We start from the raw sequence: 18,045 nt of genomic DNA, 5'->3' as shown, positions 1-18,045 counted from the left end.
TTCAGATAGGCAGACACAGCGAACTTCTTCGCACTATTTGAATAGATTTAAAAAAAAATTGGTTGTCTGTAAAGTCGGTTTACTGACGATAGTTGAACGTGACAACGGCCAATTGTGCTGCTTTGTCGCTCGTTCCGCGCTCTCGCTTGCACTTCAGGTCTTACATGGAACGCCTCAGAGCGAGGTAACGCCGCATGAGTCATGTTTTTTCGTGCGTGCATCCGGCTCTATCGAATTATAAGACGTTGTCACGTCAAAAATAAGTGAAACAAATTTAAAGCTTTTTAAAGAACTCACTCAAAAGTCCTATTAGCGTCTATCCCGAAGCTTGTAGAAGGGAAGTAGACCAGCTCGTCCGCGTCACCAAAGTGCGAGCGCCACGTGTACGCGAACGTGCCGTTTGTGGCTTCGTCGAACTGCGACATCTTTGATATCACCTGGTAATAAAAATAATGTGTTTAATAATGTGTAATAAGAATAATGTTGTGGTAGTTCTAAATGAAAACATCAATTATATATAATTTCACTAGCTGACCCGACAGACGTCCTGTCTTCGCGATTGTCAAACCCGTGGGATTTACATGGCCCTTATGTATTGCAATTTTTTTTCAGTTTTTCTTGAGCTAGCTGTGCTTGGCGGTTTTACCCGCAGTGCTCCGCTCCTGTTGGTCTTAGCGTGATGATATATAGCCTATAGCCTTCCTTATAAATGAGCTATCGAACACCGAAAGAATTTTTCAAATCGGACCAGTATTTCCTGAAATTAGCGCGTTCAAACAAACAAACAGATAAATATAGCTCTGTTGTACCTTAGCGTATGTGAGCTCGTTGCCCGCCTGCATGGTGTAGAACACGGCGTCTATCCCGGAGAGCCCCACGTACGCGCCGGGCTCGCCGTAGATCGCCACCTCCACGCGCTCGCCCGTGCGGTGCTTGCGGTTGTTTATCGACACTGTGAACTGGAATACACGCAATATTATTATGAGTTATCTATTGATTAATATTTTGTGTTTTTTTTTTATTGACGATAGGGAAGAGCTTGACCACAATCTCACCTGATGTTAAGCTGAGATGTGGTCTAAGATGTGGTACGCGCTTCCCTAGAAGGTACCTGTTCACTCTACGCTTGAAGAGAGGGCTTGTGTAGGTTAAAAATTACTCAAATCTGTAAATTTATAAATTTAATGTGTGTTTGTATATATAAACGCGTTCATGTACAAACAATCTAAGACAGCGACATGCACCTTAAAACATAAGTGAAGGAACGCGCGTTTTGTACATGATCCTTGTGTCAATACACGTAATCATAAATTATGCTTGCATGTGTGTGCATGCGTACCCACGCGCACGTACGTATACAAGTGCGTTGTGTTTTTATTTATTTAACACTTTATTATACTTACATATTTTTATAAAATTGAAAAGTAAATAACAACTCTCATACATCTTTAATATGTAGAATCGGGCAGCCTTATCACTTCAGAGTGATCTCTACCAGGCGACCCCTTAGGTAAAGGATAAGTGTTAGCTGTATAAAGGGAGGCATAAAAATCTTATTTGTATAGTAAAATAAAACAAAACAAACTAAACAATATTTTATAAACATACTTATTACTTAACAATAAAATTATTGTTTATCTACATGTCCATGCGAATAAATGTTTGTATTGTGTGTGTGTGTGTGTGTGAATCTATGCATGTGCGTATACATAGGTGTGCGTGTTTCTACGTATGTGTTGCTACTATATGTACGTGCGTGCGTATGCATATACTCACATTGTTCCTAGATATGCCATTAACAGGGAATGTAAGCGAGTCGGCCAGCACTACGGCCCGTCGCTGCGCCGCCCACACCACCACAGTGGCGACGGGCGACATCTCCGCTGATAGCGCCACTGCGAACGTGCGGACACCCTCCTGGGTACAATACATACAACATGATATTACACAATTAAATAAGATAAAATATACCTATTTCAAAATTTAATTTAAAAAAATCGCCTGTTTCATTAACTCATGCAAATTATTGACGGATGATCTGTTGATTGTAACATGTATAAAACACAAAACAGAATTAACCATATTTCACTAAATTCGTACAAATAAATAAATATAATATAATTATTATAATCTTATTTCAATTAATGAGGAACTTACATATTTTAAAATGTAACTCATCCACTAGGTACTCTAATATTTCAAACGATTTCTGACATAAATAACAATACCATTTATCATTGATCTTCTTTGATACACTAACAAATATTTTAATACATATATAAAAACCACATTAATTCTAATGATTTCGTATCAGCAAAAAATACTTTTTGCATGTTTTTTACAAATGTCAAACATACCTGCATATTCTCCTGGCCGCTAGTGAGTATGATTCCTTTAGACATGACAACATAGCTAAATGCCTCCATGTAGAAATTGCTCTGCACGTGGAATATTATGTATTCACCAACCTGTAACAATACATTTATTTAGTATATTTATATTGTATAGCTTAAATTTCTAAATATTTAATAACTTACGGCTGCAGTGTAATATTTCGATTTCAAAGATTAATATTTCATATTGACATTGAGAATTTTCTTTTAGACTTCTTCCGATTAAGAAGCTTTGAATTGTCATAAATTTATTTCAACTATATTTTGTCTATCGTCCTGACGTTCACATAAATAAACATATTTAGCATTATTGCAGGACGAAATATTTTTCACAGTATTCACTTAAAGGTGTACAAAATTTGCAATATCATAGCATCGAAGGTCGCAATGCAGATTGATGCATCGACTGCTTAGGCGCCGTCTTATATCGTCGAATGGACTTATTCTATACAATTGAATTCATTATTTTAAAAAATGGGTGCGCGTACTAGTGTACACACGTAAGAAGTGAAACTTTTTTATGACCTTATTTTTCAAAAAATAATTTACTACTTATATGCAACTTTACAGAAATACGTCGAATCACGCGTGGTAGGGATAAGAAAAAGATGGCGCGTAACGGAAAGATGTCACGCGTAACGAAAAAATGTTACACTAAATTTTTTTCCAACCCCGATAAAGAAGTTTCACTTCAAAAATCAAAGAAATCTACTCACCCTTGCGTTAGTAGTACTAGTGGACACTCGTATATGATGATGGTTGGGCGAGTAATGTGCAACCAAATGTACGTCAGCGGTCGCCCGACCTCCGCGAGCGTCAGCTAATTGTGCATTGAGACGCACGCCCGTTATACCGTCTAGGGTCTCGCGGTAGTTCGGGTCTTTCTCCAGATCTGAAATGGAATTTTCGTTAGAAAGAAAACTGAAACATTTATTTCAAGGCTTATTTAGACAAAAAAAATCAAACACATTTAAGCTACTTGCAAAAAAAAATACAAATTTATATTTAACGGAATTTTCGAATATGTCAGTTTGTTTGATTATCTATATTCAAATTTCAAATCTCTATTGAACGAGCAATTTATTTATTTTTTAACAAAATCATGTTTTTGCATTTCATTTTTTATAATTTTATAGAAAAAATATATCGTCATGATTACATTTTTATGCTATAACTAGTTTCTTCCTCTTTCCAAAAATATATCATACATGGCATATAATTATAGAACAATAGGGTAAATAAAAATTTCAAACTCGGTAGTCATAAAAAAGCTAGATTTCGTGAACTCCCTCGACACTCTTGAAACGCACAACAGCTGTGCATAGGACGTTTGATAGGTTAAGCTTGAGTACATCATTTCTGCATTTTTCTTTCACTGGTTCAATTATTTACAAGTGAAAGAATTACAAATACACTGACTGATAGACATACAATGGAGAAGTTTACTCATTTTGAAAATATTATATTCACCATAATAGTGTTAAAATATAGATCAAAACTAATCAATAACCGAAAAAAATTTAGTAAACTTTGCATTATAATGATACTCACGTAAAAGTTTATACAGATCGATCTTCAAATGCCACACAGCATCATGGCCGGGCACGAGCGTGGGCCGCAGGGGCTCCAGGGCTCCGCCCCGCCCCTCCAATTGCGCGGTCACTACGAGGGAAATACCCGCCGCCTGCCATGCGGGGAGTTTTGAACCGTCGTGGTATGCTACTACCATCTGAAAGATTATAATACGAATTAAAAATATAAAAAAAACGACGTGTGGCACTCAGGGACTGCCGCGGTAAAGCTATTGCATGCTATGCCTTCAAGCCACACCTCCGAGCCCGTCCAAGTGGGGAGCGTGAGGTTTTTTCGTTACGGACTTTCTCGATTCGGTCCCCGCGCTCAAGGCCCGCGATAGAAGCTATGCAATAGCTTAAAAACATTATCCTACAAGAAGATGAAGAAACTAATATAAAATGGGGCTTGGAAAAATTTATTATTTTATTTTATTATCCATACGTAATTTCTTTTAATTTCACATAATATTATTCATTAAAAATTGTCCAGTGAATGACTTTCTAAAAAAAAAGGTAAATATGTCATCAAATGATGATTATGACGACGCGGTTGGCGCAGTGGTAAAGTAACTGCCTACTGAGCCGACGGTCCCGGGTTCGATCCCCGGTCAGGGCAAATATTTGTGTGATGAACTCAATTATTTGTTCTTGGGTCTGGGTGTTATCTACATATGTATTTGTTAAATACATATTATATTTATCGTCGCCTAGTATCCACAACACAAGCCTTAATTGAGCTTACTGTGGGACTAGGTCGATTTGTGTAATAATGTCCTATAATATTTATTTATTTACTAGCGGTCCGCCCCGGCTTCGCCCGTGGGCCCGTATTTACGTTTTCTCTACATAAAAACCATCCTCGTACTTCAAGGAATATAATAAAAAAAGAATTATCGAAATCGGTTCAGCCGTTCTCGAGTTATGCGCTTACCAACACATTTTGCGATTCATTTTTATATATAAGATTATTTATTTATCATAATATTTTCGTTTTTAGCTTCAATTACAAATGATACTTATACATAACACTGTCAATTAATTTTATTGGTATTTACAAAGCGTCAATTATAACTGCCTCAATTCCTTGAATAGTTTCATTAGGAGTAAATCTTAATATGTATATATAAATCTCATGTCACAATGTTTGTCCTCAATGGACTCCTAAACCACTTAACCGATTATAATACATTATAAATTCGCACACCATGTGCAGTTCGATCCAACTTGAGAGATAGGATAGTTTAATCATGTAGGTACCACGGGCGAAGCCGGGGCGGCCCGCTAGTAATGATTTAAATATAAATTTTAATAACAAAAAAAATACTCACATAAACATCAAACGGCATGCTCGGCTTGAACACCTGCAGCTCCCCACCGAGGAAGGTCACAGAGAGTGAAGAATTATATATCCTCGCTATACTGTAAGCCTCTATGACGTCATCGAGAAACGGATCACCAACGGATGCTGTGATGATCACTTCTACTCCATCTAGAGATGGCACCAGTTGGGCTAACTCGGACATTGGGTACTTGAAGTCGTATGTGCCGTTGAACTGTTGAATTATAAGGATATTTTTAATAATTAGCATTGGTTTTGGAACGAAGTTCCTTATCGCGCGTTCTGAAATGGGGCTAGACGGAAAAAATTCTTACGAAAAGTTGTCACGACACTTTTTGCTAGAGTTGTGCGGCGTGCGCGTGGTTCTCTGTCTGTCTCTCTCTAACTTAACACTTCGTTCCATCCGGATGTCCCTTGACATCGCTTTTTTTTATTACGTAATTTATAAATATGTAGAAAAATTGATGAACTACTCCAATAAGGAGTAATAAATAGCGGCGTTATAAAGTAATTTGGTATTGTTTTATTTTTTGAATAGAAATTGATGTGATAATGGAATAGAAAATGAATACAATGTCTTAAAACTTAACAATATACTTTTTGGTAAATCAATGGATATGAAAGTGAAACTACCAATTATAATTTATTCAAAATATTGAATCGAGAACAGGAATTACTTACGAATCTCAAATACGGCAGCTGATCATATCCCTTTGTGTTATAATAATTGTATGACGGTGAGGTCGTATAGGTGTTGTAGTTAAGGTTGTTGCCGTTGTTCGCGAAATCGATAGGGTCGGGCTTCGGCATCCAGAATGGGTACTTTTCGTCCTGTGACAATGAAAAATAATTTCGGTTGTTTAGTTTTTTTTAGATAGCTAATACGCATTTTTTGTTAAGAAAATTTTGTAATTTCATAGTTTTAAATGCAGTTATTTGAATATTATTTAATAAGTTAGTAAATTGAGGGATTTTGTTTTCAATTACAATATAAAATAATTCTAACATTTATAAACTCGTACTTAAATAAAAATAGGATAAAATATTTGACTATTGACATTTTTCGTACGTGATTAAAAAAGTTAAAATTATTTTCGATTGTTCACAAGAATATAACAACTAAACTTGTATAGCAGATTTTGTTTTTGTGATTGCCAGATTTTGTGTTAGGGCAAAAAAATTGTGTTTCGGAATTTTTTTGCCCTAACACAAAATCTGGCAAAATATACTCACAAAATTAAACATCCTCGTCACCACCTTCTGCGGATCGTACCACCAATCGGGATGGTCTATTTGATTCGGTTGTCCCGGTCGATAGTTCATGTTTCGCTGGTTGTACTCCTCTTGGCCGTATTCGAAGGGTTGGTAGGCGCTCTCGTTGTAGAGATACGGGTTGTAGTTCGGTCGGGCTGTGGGGGAAATTATGTTATGGATCACGATTTTTTGGACAGTTTTTCAATATTGCGAGCAATTTTTTGATAGTATGTTATATCGCGAGTCAGAATTTCATGTAAAATCTAATTACAGTGTTACCGTCACATATACATAAATGAGATTAGTGAAAGAAATAATCAAACAAAAATAAATTTCAGTTAATTTTTAATTTTCAAATATAACTACCCCTCGAGCTAAATAATTTTTAGCTTCTTATTTTTGTTGCATAGTTTTTAAGTAGGCTTTTTATTCTTAATATCTTATAGAACATTCAATTTGTATCGTAATTAGCAAGTATGTAAACAAAAATTATTCGAAAGCATCCCATAGGTCCTACGGATCGTGGATCCTAAGTACCCCTCGTATCCCGTAATTTGATGATTTGAATAGATCATCACAAGGTCCCACGGATCCCGGATCCCAGGTACCACATATCCCGGATCCTACTCACCCCTCGCGAAGGGATCCCGGTCGAGGCGCGGGTCCCGGGGGCGGTGCTGCGGCACGGGGCGCAGCGTGGCGCGCAGCGTGAGGTTGCCGCGCACGGGCGCGCCCAACGTGTAGTTCGCCATCACGCGCCCGTGGATGTACGCGTCCGTGTTGAAGAAGAACGCCGGCATCGTTATGTTCACCTGGTGTATGGAACATTTTAATGCTGATATACATATATACCTCTAGTTGTTTATAGGACGACATATTTGCTATAAAGTTGTTTAAAAAAAACCCAAATTGACACGTAATTTCGCGTAAATAATGATCAGAGTTTATTGTATGTCGCTCAGTAGAAACCTCTGCCCGAGGTATTAATAGGCAGAGTTACACTTAGGACTGTTATTGTGAGTGTAGTTTTGTCAATATTGGTCATCATTACATCAAAATTAAAATGATAAAGTTTCACCGCTTCTTTTTTTAACCGACTTCATGTGCTTCCGCATTCAATCGCGCGCTTCTGTGATGACGTCACTGCGCGAGTGTTATGTGCAATTGCGTGTAAGACGGATTAAATTTTGATTCATAATGTTGTTTGCAAAAAAAATTCCAAGTATTTGTGTTCAATCTATTCAGATATTTTTCTTATTATACTAACACAGTAATAGAAAATAGTTTTGTAAAAGGACAGTCGATACTTATTTACAAAGCAAAACATGTTTAAAAAGTTATATTAGAGTGTATGTATATACATATAACTTTTTAAACATTTTTTGTATACTATAACATAACATGATTTTTATATAACTTAACATATCTTTAAACTCACCTCAAACCTAGTCTGATAGTACTCCTCAACTAAGAACTGGGCCTCCTCCGTCTGTCCCAACGCCTCTACACGCACGCGCCACTCGCCAAACTGCGGCTGTTCAGACATCTGGTATTGAAGGCTCACTGTGCCGAAGTTACTCTGAGGAATTGCATTGGTATTAAAAATCCATGGAATATGTAGTGCAAGAACTGCAAATGTTTCTATATAAAATTTACTTGGAAAGAGCAACTAAAGTTTCTCCTGTGTAGAAACTGCCACTTCAAGAAAAAGTCTACTTGAATAAAGAAGAATTTTGTTGAGAATTTTGTTTGTGTTTAGATTTTTTGGCAAATATAGGAAAGTATAAAACATAAGAGAAAAAAGTGGGCTATAAACTACTACTAACTACTACTTCTAAAAACAATATTTAAGCGCTCTTAATGTTGCCAAATGTAAATTCTTAAAGAAGAATTCTGAATTAAAATGTTGGACACATTTCATTCAAAATAATTCAAATGTTGGACACATTTGTATAAAAGAAAATTCGAAATGGAAACAAATCGTCTGTACACCGACAATATATTATTTGCGCACATATAAAGTGTAACAATAAAACTCTTTATTGCATTGCGACAATCAAAATCCTTCCATCCGTGAAAGCACTTGTAAACTTATGTCAATGGGTTTTAAGCTCATAATCTGATTATTTACGTAACTTGTTACTGTGTATAAGCTTGTATGTTTCAATGGGAATATCGAGTATCGCCTTTGTTTCTTGGTAGATTCAAGTTCTATCATGTTTTGAATCAAGACAATATGTAACATATGAGCGTCTCGAAAAATGACACTTTTATGTTTTATTTCTTCTTTGTTGTGAATTTGATCTAGATACCTGTTGTTGGAAAACTAATAGACAAGACTTTGATTTGTGTCTTTTAAATTATCACATTTTTTTTATTTTTGAAGTGAAACTTCTTTATCGGGGTTGGAAAAAAATTTAGTGTTACATTTTTTCGTTACACGTGTCATTTTTCCGTTACGCGCCATCTTTTTCTTATCCCTACCACGCGTGATTCGACGTATTTCTGTAAAGTTGCATATAGTAAATTATTTTTTGAAAAATAAGGTAATAATGAAGTTTCACTTCTTACGTGTATATACTAGTACACGCACACATTTTTTTGATACAGACTTACATGATACCCTATAAGAGGACATAGGAAAAATTGGAGGTTAAGAGTACATTTGATCAGGCTATAAGATAATACTTTACCTGTCGGGAGAGCCATCTTTTCATGATTCGTCCATTGGGATCCAAGATGAAGACATCTATGGACCTACCAAATGCTTTTAATTCTGTGTTGATTGGAATCACTCGGAATCGCACTGCAAGGAAGGAATAGGAAAGCTATACTTTTTTAATGGGAATGAAAATTCTATACCTTGAAAATCATTAAAACATTTTTCAATTGTAACTGATGTAAGTCGAAAAAAATTTCGAGAACATATTTTCGAAAAAATAAACATTTCTGAGAATATTAAATTAATTTATATTAATTTTGAATGATTACGAAATCAATTGAAACTTCTGAAATTCATATACATATATACATAGTATAACGAAAATGTACAGATCATTATGCGCATAAATAAAACGCAGACGCGCCCACAACTTGCCAACTAGGTTAGAGTGAGTGCACTAGAGTCTAGATTTTAGATCTAGATTGCAGTTCAAATTGAAATGGGTCCATTATCATTGTGCAACACATGTAGACCGGCAAATATAATGAACTATTAATTCAATACAACTGAATAGTAATCAATTGCTTCTTAAATATAACTTATGAAAATGATAAATCACAAATTTGATAAAAAAACACACCTTCATTAATGTGTAATTTATTGAGAACTAAATTAACAAATGTTAAAAATAATTTCAGATTGCTTGTAAAAATAGAAATTAAACATACTTATGCAGACAGTTTTTATATTTTTTTTAATACTTTTATTTTTCATAATTTCAATACATACCAGTCTGTCCCTGCATATAAACTGGTTTGTCCATCTGTATGAATATAGTCATGAACCTCTGGGAGAAGTCAAGCTGTGTCTCGTTGGCGAATGCTGTTCCACCGAAGGGATCGTCCAAGTAGAGACCCTCTACACGCAACTTGTATTCGCCGGGCACTGATGTTGGCGGTATCTGAATGAGACATATAGTTAATCTTTTCTTATGGAATAGGGTGATAGTGGCATTGGTATCATAGAAACACAAGAACACAATCGTTCATTGGGCCCTTCAAGAAAAGAGCTTATTTGTCTATAAAAGGCCGGCAAAGCACCTGTAACACTTGTAGTGTTACAGGTGTTTATGGGCGGTGGTGACCACTTAACATCAGGTGGCCGACCTGCTCCTTTGCTTGCTCTGACATAAAAAAAAAACACAAAGTTGGGTACACAGATAACTCAATCTTTTTGTTTCCAGAATAATTCGTAAATTGATAACAGCATTGTTTTATTGTCATAATAGAATTTTGATTAAGAGTCTTATGCATTAGAAAATATACATTAATGTATAAAACTAGTAACTTCACGATAAACAAATCTTTTGATCTACAACTTCGAAATTGTAGATCAAAAGTATATAAAAATTACTCTATAGTCTTGATAGAGTAGGTAGTTTCTGAGTTTATTTGTTACCGACAAAAGCAATAATCTTTATAATTTGAAATGAAATGAAATGAAATATGTTTATTATGGATACATACAAAAATACAAATAAAAATGAAACAAGAAACTTAAATCTAACTTAAATATATGTATGCCACAATAGGCCTGCCATTCAGTGCAATACACTGATTTAAGTATAGATTAATAATTAATATGTAACTTACTCTCATATTCAGAATCTCCGGTACCCCCTCTTTCACTTTCTCAACAACATGAGCCATTTCCACTCCATTACATGAAATAGAAGCTCTTATTGTCATCTGCAGTCTTGCTTTCAGTATATTTGCCGAAATTTTATATATTTGACCTGGACGGACCATTTTTGATGCTACTATAAAATATGTACTGAAAAGAGGAAAGATTTTAGGTACCTAGACATAGTTTAAAAATTAACATTGTTATATATTACTAGATTTCCGCCCGCGGCTTCGCCCGCGTTTGCAAAGGAAAACCCGCATAGTTCCCGTTCCCGTGAGATTTCCGGGATAAAAACTATCCTATGTGTTAATCCAAGTTACCCTCTATATGTGTGCTAAATTTCATTGTAATCGGTTCAGTAGTTTTTACGTGAAAGAGTAACAAACATCCATACATCCTTACAAACTTTCGCCTTTATAATATATATTAGATGTAAAAATGTTAATTTTTAAACTATGTAGGTATTTTCTTCTATATGTTGTTACTTATTTCTATAAAGAAAATAATGCCTGATTTAAAATATATTTAGCTAGCCTAACCCACATTTCTTAAGCTTATTATGAAAGAGGTTAAATATTAATAATTCTAAATATATATTATGTTGAAAGTTTAATAAAATACTTTACTAGAGACTTCCCTTGATTCATATCTGAAAATAATATCTATACTACTACTTCCAAACTATATCAAATTGGTCTTGTCTAGTTTATGATGCAGTATTTAAACTTAGGCAAGGAATATCACCACATAGCTTTCATAATTTATGCTAAATTTGTTTCAATCACTTATTTAATGTATAAACCAAAGTCCATACTCATGGAAATAGAGTCCAGAGCTAATTAAATATAATTTAAATCTATTGTTTGCTAATAAAATATGTTAAACATGTGCCCTGCTCCATTGAATACTTAATCAAGTATATAATTATTTTTAAATAAATAAATAAATAAATCGTTTATTTGCAAGTAAACATGGTATACACAGGTGTTAAGAATAAGATACATTATTTCAGCATGTTTAGCCGTTATTCAACGGCATGCAAATACATTTTACATTAGATATGTACATTTTATATTATGTCTTCTTAATTTTATTTTATTAAAATCAATTCATTTGTTATTCATTCACATTATTATAATTAATATTTCACAATTCATTCATATTCATTACAAAAATTACATACATTATTACAAAATCAATAATAATTTTTATAATGCACAATGCACATACATCTCTGTCCTAGTGCTTATAATGTAACTAGCGGTCCACCCCGGCTTCGCCCGTGGTACCTACATGTTTAAACTATCCTATCTCTCAAGTTGGGTCGAACTGCACATGGTGTGCGAATTTTATTATAATCGGTTAAGTGGTTTAGGAGTCCATTGAGGACAAACATTGTGACACGAGATTTATATATATTAAGAAGATTACAAAATATACTTACGCTTCATTAATAATAACACTGTCATGTTCCAATTCACCAGCTTTGAACGGTGGAAAATTTATATTCGAATCCCAGACTGGTCGAGGGGTATTCTCAGATGTATATACATTTTGATTTACATTATTACGATTATCATACTGATTATATCTTTTATCCGTTGCATAGGGATTGTCATACTGGTTACGATTTTGAAACCTCCGATTTGGGTCATACGGATTATCATATCTAGGGTCATTAGTATTGAGGTAGTCATTTGTTGGGTTGGGTTGGTTGTAATCTGTGTTGTATGTTGGTGTTGCATAGTCCTGACCGGCACATGTTTGCAATATCAGTAATGGAGCTATGTATATGAGATTCATTCTTCAATCTTATACCTGTGGGTAAATTATTATTGTGAAAGAATAAATAAAACTGCACTCTGTTTGTAATCAAAGAATTTTAAACGAACTGCAGTTATTGTATTAGTTATTTACTTGTAGAATCGTGATTTCAACTAAGGTGTTAACTTCATAAACGTTTTGTTTACTCTTTGACATCAACCTTTTCTTACTCAGAAACATGTATAAACTCACACCTTGCTCACACCCAATAGAAGCATAACAAAGTTTTTCATTAGCTTGACTATATACAGGTCATATTTATAAAATCTAAGACAAGATTAACCTTAATATTAATTCAATAACTTACTTAATTTTAACCGAAGTTAACGCCCATGGAAACGGTTGGCTTTGTTTTGTTTTAAACAAGAAACACGATATGCTTATAACACTGTTCACACTATATTAAATTTATTACATTAAAAGTATTGTTTAAAAGTTTCTTTTAGAAATTAACAACAAGTTCGTTACGCGGTTCCATTACTGAATTCATACGAAAAAGTAAAGCCAAAACTTGTTTCACGCAGCCGCACCACACCCGGTGAATGTGTGACAGTTAAAGTTGCCATTTAAATTATTTGAAGCGTCCTGCGTCATTTCATTGATAGAATAAATTGCCAGATTTCAAAAATAAAATAAGTTCTAAACTATCGTTTTAAATACTTTATAGTATGCATTTACTATGTGATTTACTACCCTCCACATTTAATTCGTATCACCATGGACGTAGTATATCTACGATCATTCATATCATTGCTTTATTTACATCGCTACTACACTATTTGTAACATGACACGGGACGAAAGAAAGTTTTTACTGTTCTGTGGTTAGAGACAAGCGTCTCAATCTCACTTAGTCTATGCCCCCCGCTTGCCCCGTCAACACGTGCTATTGCTCTGTTCAAAATGCCTTCGTGTGTGATGAGATATTGTTTCAACAGTTCACATAATACAAACAAAGCCCAAGGAGTGACTTTTCACCAGTAAGTTTCCTTATTATCCGTAAGTCATGCATTTTACTAATATTGTTATCATTTTACAATAAATCACCACGCGTTCTGCGTTCGACGCCATTTTCATAGACTAACAAGTAACAACATTTCTGTACACGACGTGACACTATCGATGAGTCTGTTAAAAAAATCCATTTAATTTACTAGAAAATATTACCGTAGTGTAGTATGTAAATTGTTGTACCCGTGTAAATAAGTTTGTATTTGCCCTCAGAAGAATTAAACAGATTATTGATGAGAGAGCGGCAATCATTGCATATCATGGTTATGTTTCATCGTTGCTTCGGTATGGTCTTATTTTATGGGGCAACTCTACAAACGTAAAAAAAGTCTTTATAGCTCAGAAAAGGTGTGTCAGAGCAATATGTGGAGTAGGGCCCTTAGAAAGTTGTCGAGACTTATTTAAGCGACTCGGACTTTTAACACTTACTTCTTTATACATCTTGGAGGTTGGAATATTTGTGAAACAGCATCCCTATATGTACATTAAAAGTTGTCAAAATAGTCAGTACCCAACCAGGGATCCTCACAGATTGCAACTTCCAATTTGTCGCACTGCTTTATGTAGCAAAAACAGCCATGTTATGAGTGCGAAGATATATAACGGAATCCCAATGGCATTTAAGGAATTGCCCATGCAATTGTTTAAACTTAAATTAAAAAAGTGGCTGCAATCTCATTGCTTTTATAATATAAATGAGTTCTTTGCTTGTAAACACTAAAGATAGATAATAATAATAACTGTAATCTAAAATGTTAAAATGTTAAACTTAATCTAAAAATATATTGTATTTTAGTGAGTTAAATACACATAAATATTTGTATGCCAGGTTGCTGGCGAGTTGTGCGGACTTTATTGTAATACTAGAGGTCCGCCCCGGCTTCGCCCGTGGTACATATTTCGCAATAAAAGGTATAGCCTATGTCTTTTCTCGGGTATCAAAATATCTCCATACCAAATTTCATGCAAATTGGTTCAGTAGTTTAGGCGTGATTGAGTAACAGACAAACAGACAGAGTTACTTTCGCATTTATAATATTATAGTATGGATTAAAAGAAATATCTGTCTCTAGCGCTTTATCAAACAACTAGCAATGCCCTGCGGTTTCACCCGCATAGATAGCGATATCGTTACAGTGAAAAGTCTACTATAGGTCGGACTATAGGTTTAATTTTTAATCACATGAAAATCACCTTTACCCCGTCCCGCACTACGGCCTTTTTTTTTTGTTTTAGTGGGGAAATCTTTCATAGATACCCACGGCCTCCAGGGGAGGGGCCGTGGGTTATCTCGGATTCCTACCGACCACAACCCCACTGTGTTCCGTCAAGACGCATATTGGTAGAATTCCTCCGTGACCCCCGCACTACGGCCTGCTCGAACAGTATACCTACTATTTTCTGTAGATTGACACTTTCAAATTCGTTATATCTTTTGAATGGAATATCCAATTCTTTTCATTTAAAAAGTATTTTGCTGGTATTGAAACAGTCTGTAATAAAACATCATTTAATGGGATAAGGATTAATATATGTGTATGGATAACATGGTTTGATTACTGTCGGCACTTCTATTTACTTTGAAAACGTAAAAAAGTTGTTGTAGTAACATAACTACTGGAGATGGACATATGGTATCGCGGACTTTCTTGTAGATATTGATCCATTCTATAATACTGTAGAACATTTTTTTGTTCTATCTTCAATAGATTCCGCAGCGCACGCGATGACAGAAGTTTTATTGAGGATTTTTTTACACCTTGGGTTACATTATTGCATTTTTGGTAAGGATCTCTAATTTTTTTGAAAATGCAATATAGCCTATGTTGCTCAGTAAAGATGCAGCTTTCTAATGGTGAAAGAATTTTTGAAATCGGTCCAGTAGTTTTTGCGTGAAAACCATACATACATACATACTTACATACATACTTACAAACTTTTCCTCTTTATAATATTAGTATAGATATTATTGTAAAACCTTGTATTAACCACAATTCCTGCAAATAAATTATTTCATTTCATTTCATTTCATTTCAAATATTTATACTTTTAACGGTTAACCCGACTACGCAAAGTGAAAAGCATTAAACAAGAATATTTCCATCTTGTTTAGTTTTAATTCAACTTGTCTATAGGTTTCCGCATCACGGCCACGAAAAAAGGGAGGAGTGGATTAAATTTGTACAAAAAAATCGTAGTGAGGACACATGGTTACCATCAGAGTATTCACGTGTTTGTTCTATTCATTTTAAAGAAGATGACAAATACACCACAAAGACAGGACGAATATACTTAAGGAAAACAGCTGTACCCTGCATTGATGTAATAATTTAACTTTTATCAGTCTTTCATTTTTAGTGATAAAAATACTTACTTGAGCACAACATAGATAAGGTTAGGTTGTGGTAGTTCATAATGTTCGATAAAAATACAACCGACTACACTGAAACCTTTTTTTTTTTCAGCCTAAAAAAACCAGTGAACCACCTTCATTTAAACCAGAACCATTGTCTGACTCAGTAAGCAGTTCAGAATCAATTTTCGACAGTCCGAGAACAATTGTACTGAAGAAAAAATTACTTATGGAATCTGCAGCTAGAAAGAAACTTGCTAAGAAGTTTAGGATATTACGACGTCAAAATTATTATCTCAAGAAAAGATGTGCCAGGTACAAAACTCTTCTTCAAAATTTTACAGATAAATTCGGATTTGATTTAAATAAGACACCTGATTTAAATACGACACCTGATTTAAATACGACACCTGATATAATAGTGAAAGTAGAAGTTGTTGAGTAGCATAAGTCACTGAATCAGCCATCAATATTGAATCATCGAATCCATTTAATTAGGGTTATAAACTAATACTCCAAAACTCGATTACATCATGAAGCAAAAACTGATAAAACTATTGTTTATTACACAAAACGACTAAAGCTTACTAAACTGGTATTATATAAAGGAAATTAAAATACATAGTTTTATATAATATCATCTTTTTATTTTATTCCCTAGTTTCAGAACCATCAGATAGTACCGAGTAAATAGATTGCACAATGTATCGCATCTGCGTGCATTGCTTAATCTATGAACACGGAACCTCGCCCCGCTCGTACCCCGCCACACCGGCCGCGCGCAATGTTAATTAATCATCTTGGCATCATAGCGTGTCGTAAGTTTTCTTAATTTAATCATGCCATAGTGGTTCTGAATGCATGCATATTGCATACAGTACTCCCAAACTGATAATGCGCATAGAAAAATTCGTCACTGTTCGGCAACTGCCATATTCACCGAGCCTCCGAAGACGATATGTAGGTATATGGGTAAAGAACAAAATTTTGACACATTTGCCCAATCAAAAAATTCCCAAACATTTTTCTTGAAAACTATGTCTGATAGAATTTTACGACAATTACTATTAAATTAAATGGTTATTTGTCCAGCATGCCAAAGACCCAATGTTATAATATAATACTCAATAGCAGAGTAAATAAAATAATTTATCTACTAACGCGACCAAATTATGTACAAAACGGCATAATAATTTTGGAGGGTGAACTTTGAAGATATTTTTGAACAAGTTCTATGTAACTTATAGGCTGAATGTTGAATTCTACAGCAAAAACGTATAATGAGCAACCTTTTTCACGTAGGCTATAAGGAACAAACTGAAATATTGTGCTTTTTTACTGTTTTTTGTTATTTATGTGCGATTTTAAACAATTGTGCTACTTATTTTGTGCAACCGTTTTCATTGGCAGTTTCTATAGACTATAAACAGGGTAGGTTTCGCTTTGGAGGACTGGCAACACTGCGCGTAATTGTCTATAACAGCTAGAGAATAACGGCCGTATTGTATCATTCGCATTGTTAAATGGCTGGTTCACACTTTGATTAGTGCGAGTGCAGGTGATGAGTAGTACTACGTGTGGACAGCGACTGTTTAGTGCGAGTTTTTAGTAGGCTGTGTAGCAAAGTGAATAGAAGCGTGTTCTATTTTTTTGCGAGTGGACTGCGAGTAGCGTGTCCCTTCGTCCAGCATACTCACCACAACTCACCATGGAATCCTGATATTTCATGAATGTCAAAAAACTGTTCTGAAATAGTGCCAAATAGTGCCCAAAGGAAAAAAATAGTGCTCTTGTACTTGCGAAGTTATAGCCATAGTTCGATGAGTATGCTGGACGAAGGTTTCGCCCAGCATACTCACCTCCGTCCGGAGAATCTGTATACGCTTCAAACATAATTCATACTTCAAAAAATAGTTCCCAAATAGTGCCAAACGGTGCCCAAAAAGAAAA

The 18,045-nt window shown here is 34.8% G+C and overlaps 2 protein-coding genes across 2 annotated transcripts in view; one reads left to right on the top strand and one right to left on the bottom strand.

Annotated features, from left to right (window-relative positions):
• The window catches only part of Mcr (macroglobulin complement-related), a 30,945-nt gene extending 17,649 nt beyond the window's left edge, over window positions 1-13,296 (bottom strand). Inside the window, exons 1-16 of the mRNA XM_089704791.1 lie at window positions 13,040-13,296; window positions 12,353-12,726; window positions 10,875-11,055; window positions 10,012-10,183; window positions 9,254-9,366; window positions 7,999-8,139; window positions 7,192-7,372; window positions 6,540-6,715; window positions 5,988-6,137; window positions 5,296-5,520; window positions 3,945-4,122; window positions 3,110-3,285; window positions 2,358-2,468; window positions 1,777-1,917; window positions 810-959; window positions 298-437 (exon numbers count right to left, since the gene is read on the bottom strand). Coding sequence (XP_089560917.1) covers window positions 298-437; window positions 810-959; window positions 1,777-1,917; window positions 2,358-2,468; window positions 3,110-3,285; window positions 3,945-4,122; window positions 5,296-5,520; window positions 5,988-6,137; window positions 6,540-6,715; window positions 7,192-7,372; window positions 7,999-8,139; window positions 9,254-9,366; window positions 10,012-10,183; window positions 10,875-11,055; window positions 12,353-12,711 — 2,594 coding nt within the window. The 5' untranslated portion in view covers window positions 12,712-12,726; window positions 13,040-13,296. The remainder of the gene's footprint in view (window positions 1-297; window positions 438-809; window positions 960-1,776; window positions 1,918-2,357; window positions 2,469-3,109; window positions 3,286-3,944; window positions 4,123-5,295; window positions 5,521-5,987; window positions 6,138-6,539; window positions 6,716-7,191; window positions 7,373-7,998; window positions 8,140-9,253; window positions 9,367-10,011; window positions 10,184-10,874; window positions 11,056-12,352; window positions 12,727-13,039) is intronic.
• A 255-nt stretch (window positions 13,297-13,551) lies between these two features.
• On the top strand, window positions 13,552-17,038 carry LOC149481911 (uncharacterized). Its single transcript, XM_089704792.1, has 3 exons — window positions 13,552-13,711; window positions 15,878-16,064; window positions 16,208-17,038. The coding sequence occupies exons 1-3, from the start codon at window positions 13,635-13,637 to the stop codon at window positions 16,538-16,540; spliced, it is 597 nt and encodes a 198-aa protein (XP_089560918.1). The 5' UTR covers window positions 13,552-13,634; the 3' UTR covers window positions 16,541-17,038.
• The last annotated feature ends 1,007 nt before the right edge of the window (window positions 17,039-18,045 follow it).

This window comes from Colias philodice, chromosome 16, assembly GCF_061535455.1.
Source record: "Colias philodice isolate Cphi_HAF_F1 chromosome 16, ilColPhil1 Martin Lab GWU primary, whole genome shotgun sequence".
Lineage (NCBI taxonomy): Eukaryota > Metazoa > Arthropoda > Insecta > Lepidoptera > Pieridae > Colias > Colias philodice.
Note: the sequence above shows the minus strand (reverse complement) of the source record. Positions and strands in the feature narration are given on the sequence as shown.

Bases quoted from the DNA above. Each gene is read 5' to 3' on its own strand.
- LOC149481911 (XM_089704792.1), top strand. From the start codon at position 13,635: ATGCCTTCGTGTGTGATGAGATATTGTTTCAACAGTTCACATAATACA. The intron at 13,712-15,877 runs GTAAGTTTCCTT...ACTTGTCTATAG, and splicing joins CAAGGAGTGACTTTTCACCA to GTTTCCGCATCACGGCCACG. The intron at 16,065-16,207 runs GTAATAATTTAA...TTTTTTTTTCAG, and splicing joins CAGCTGTACCCTGCATTGAT to CCTAAAAAAACCAGTGAACC.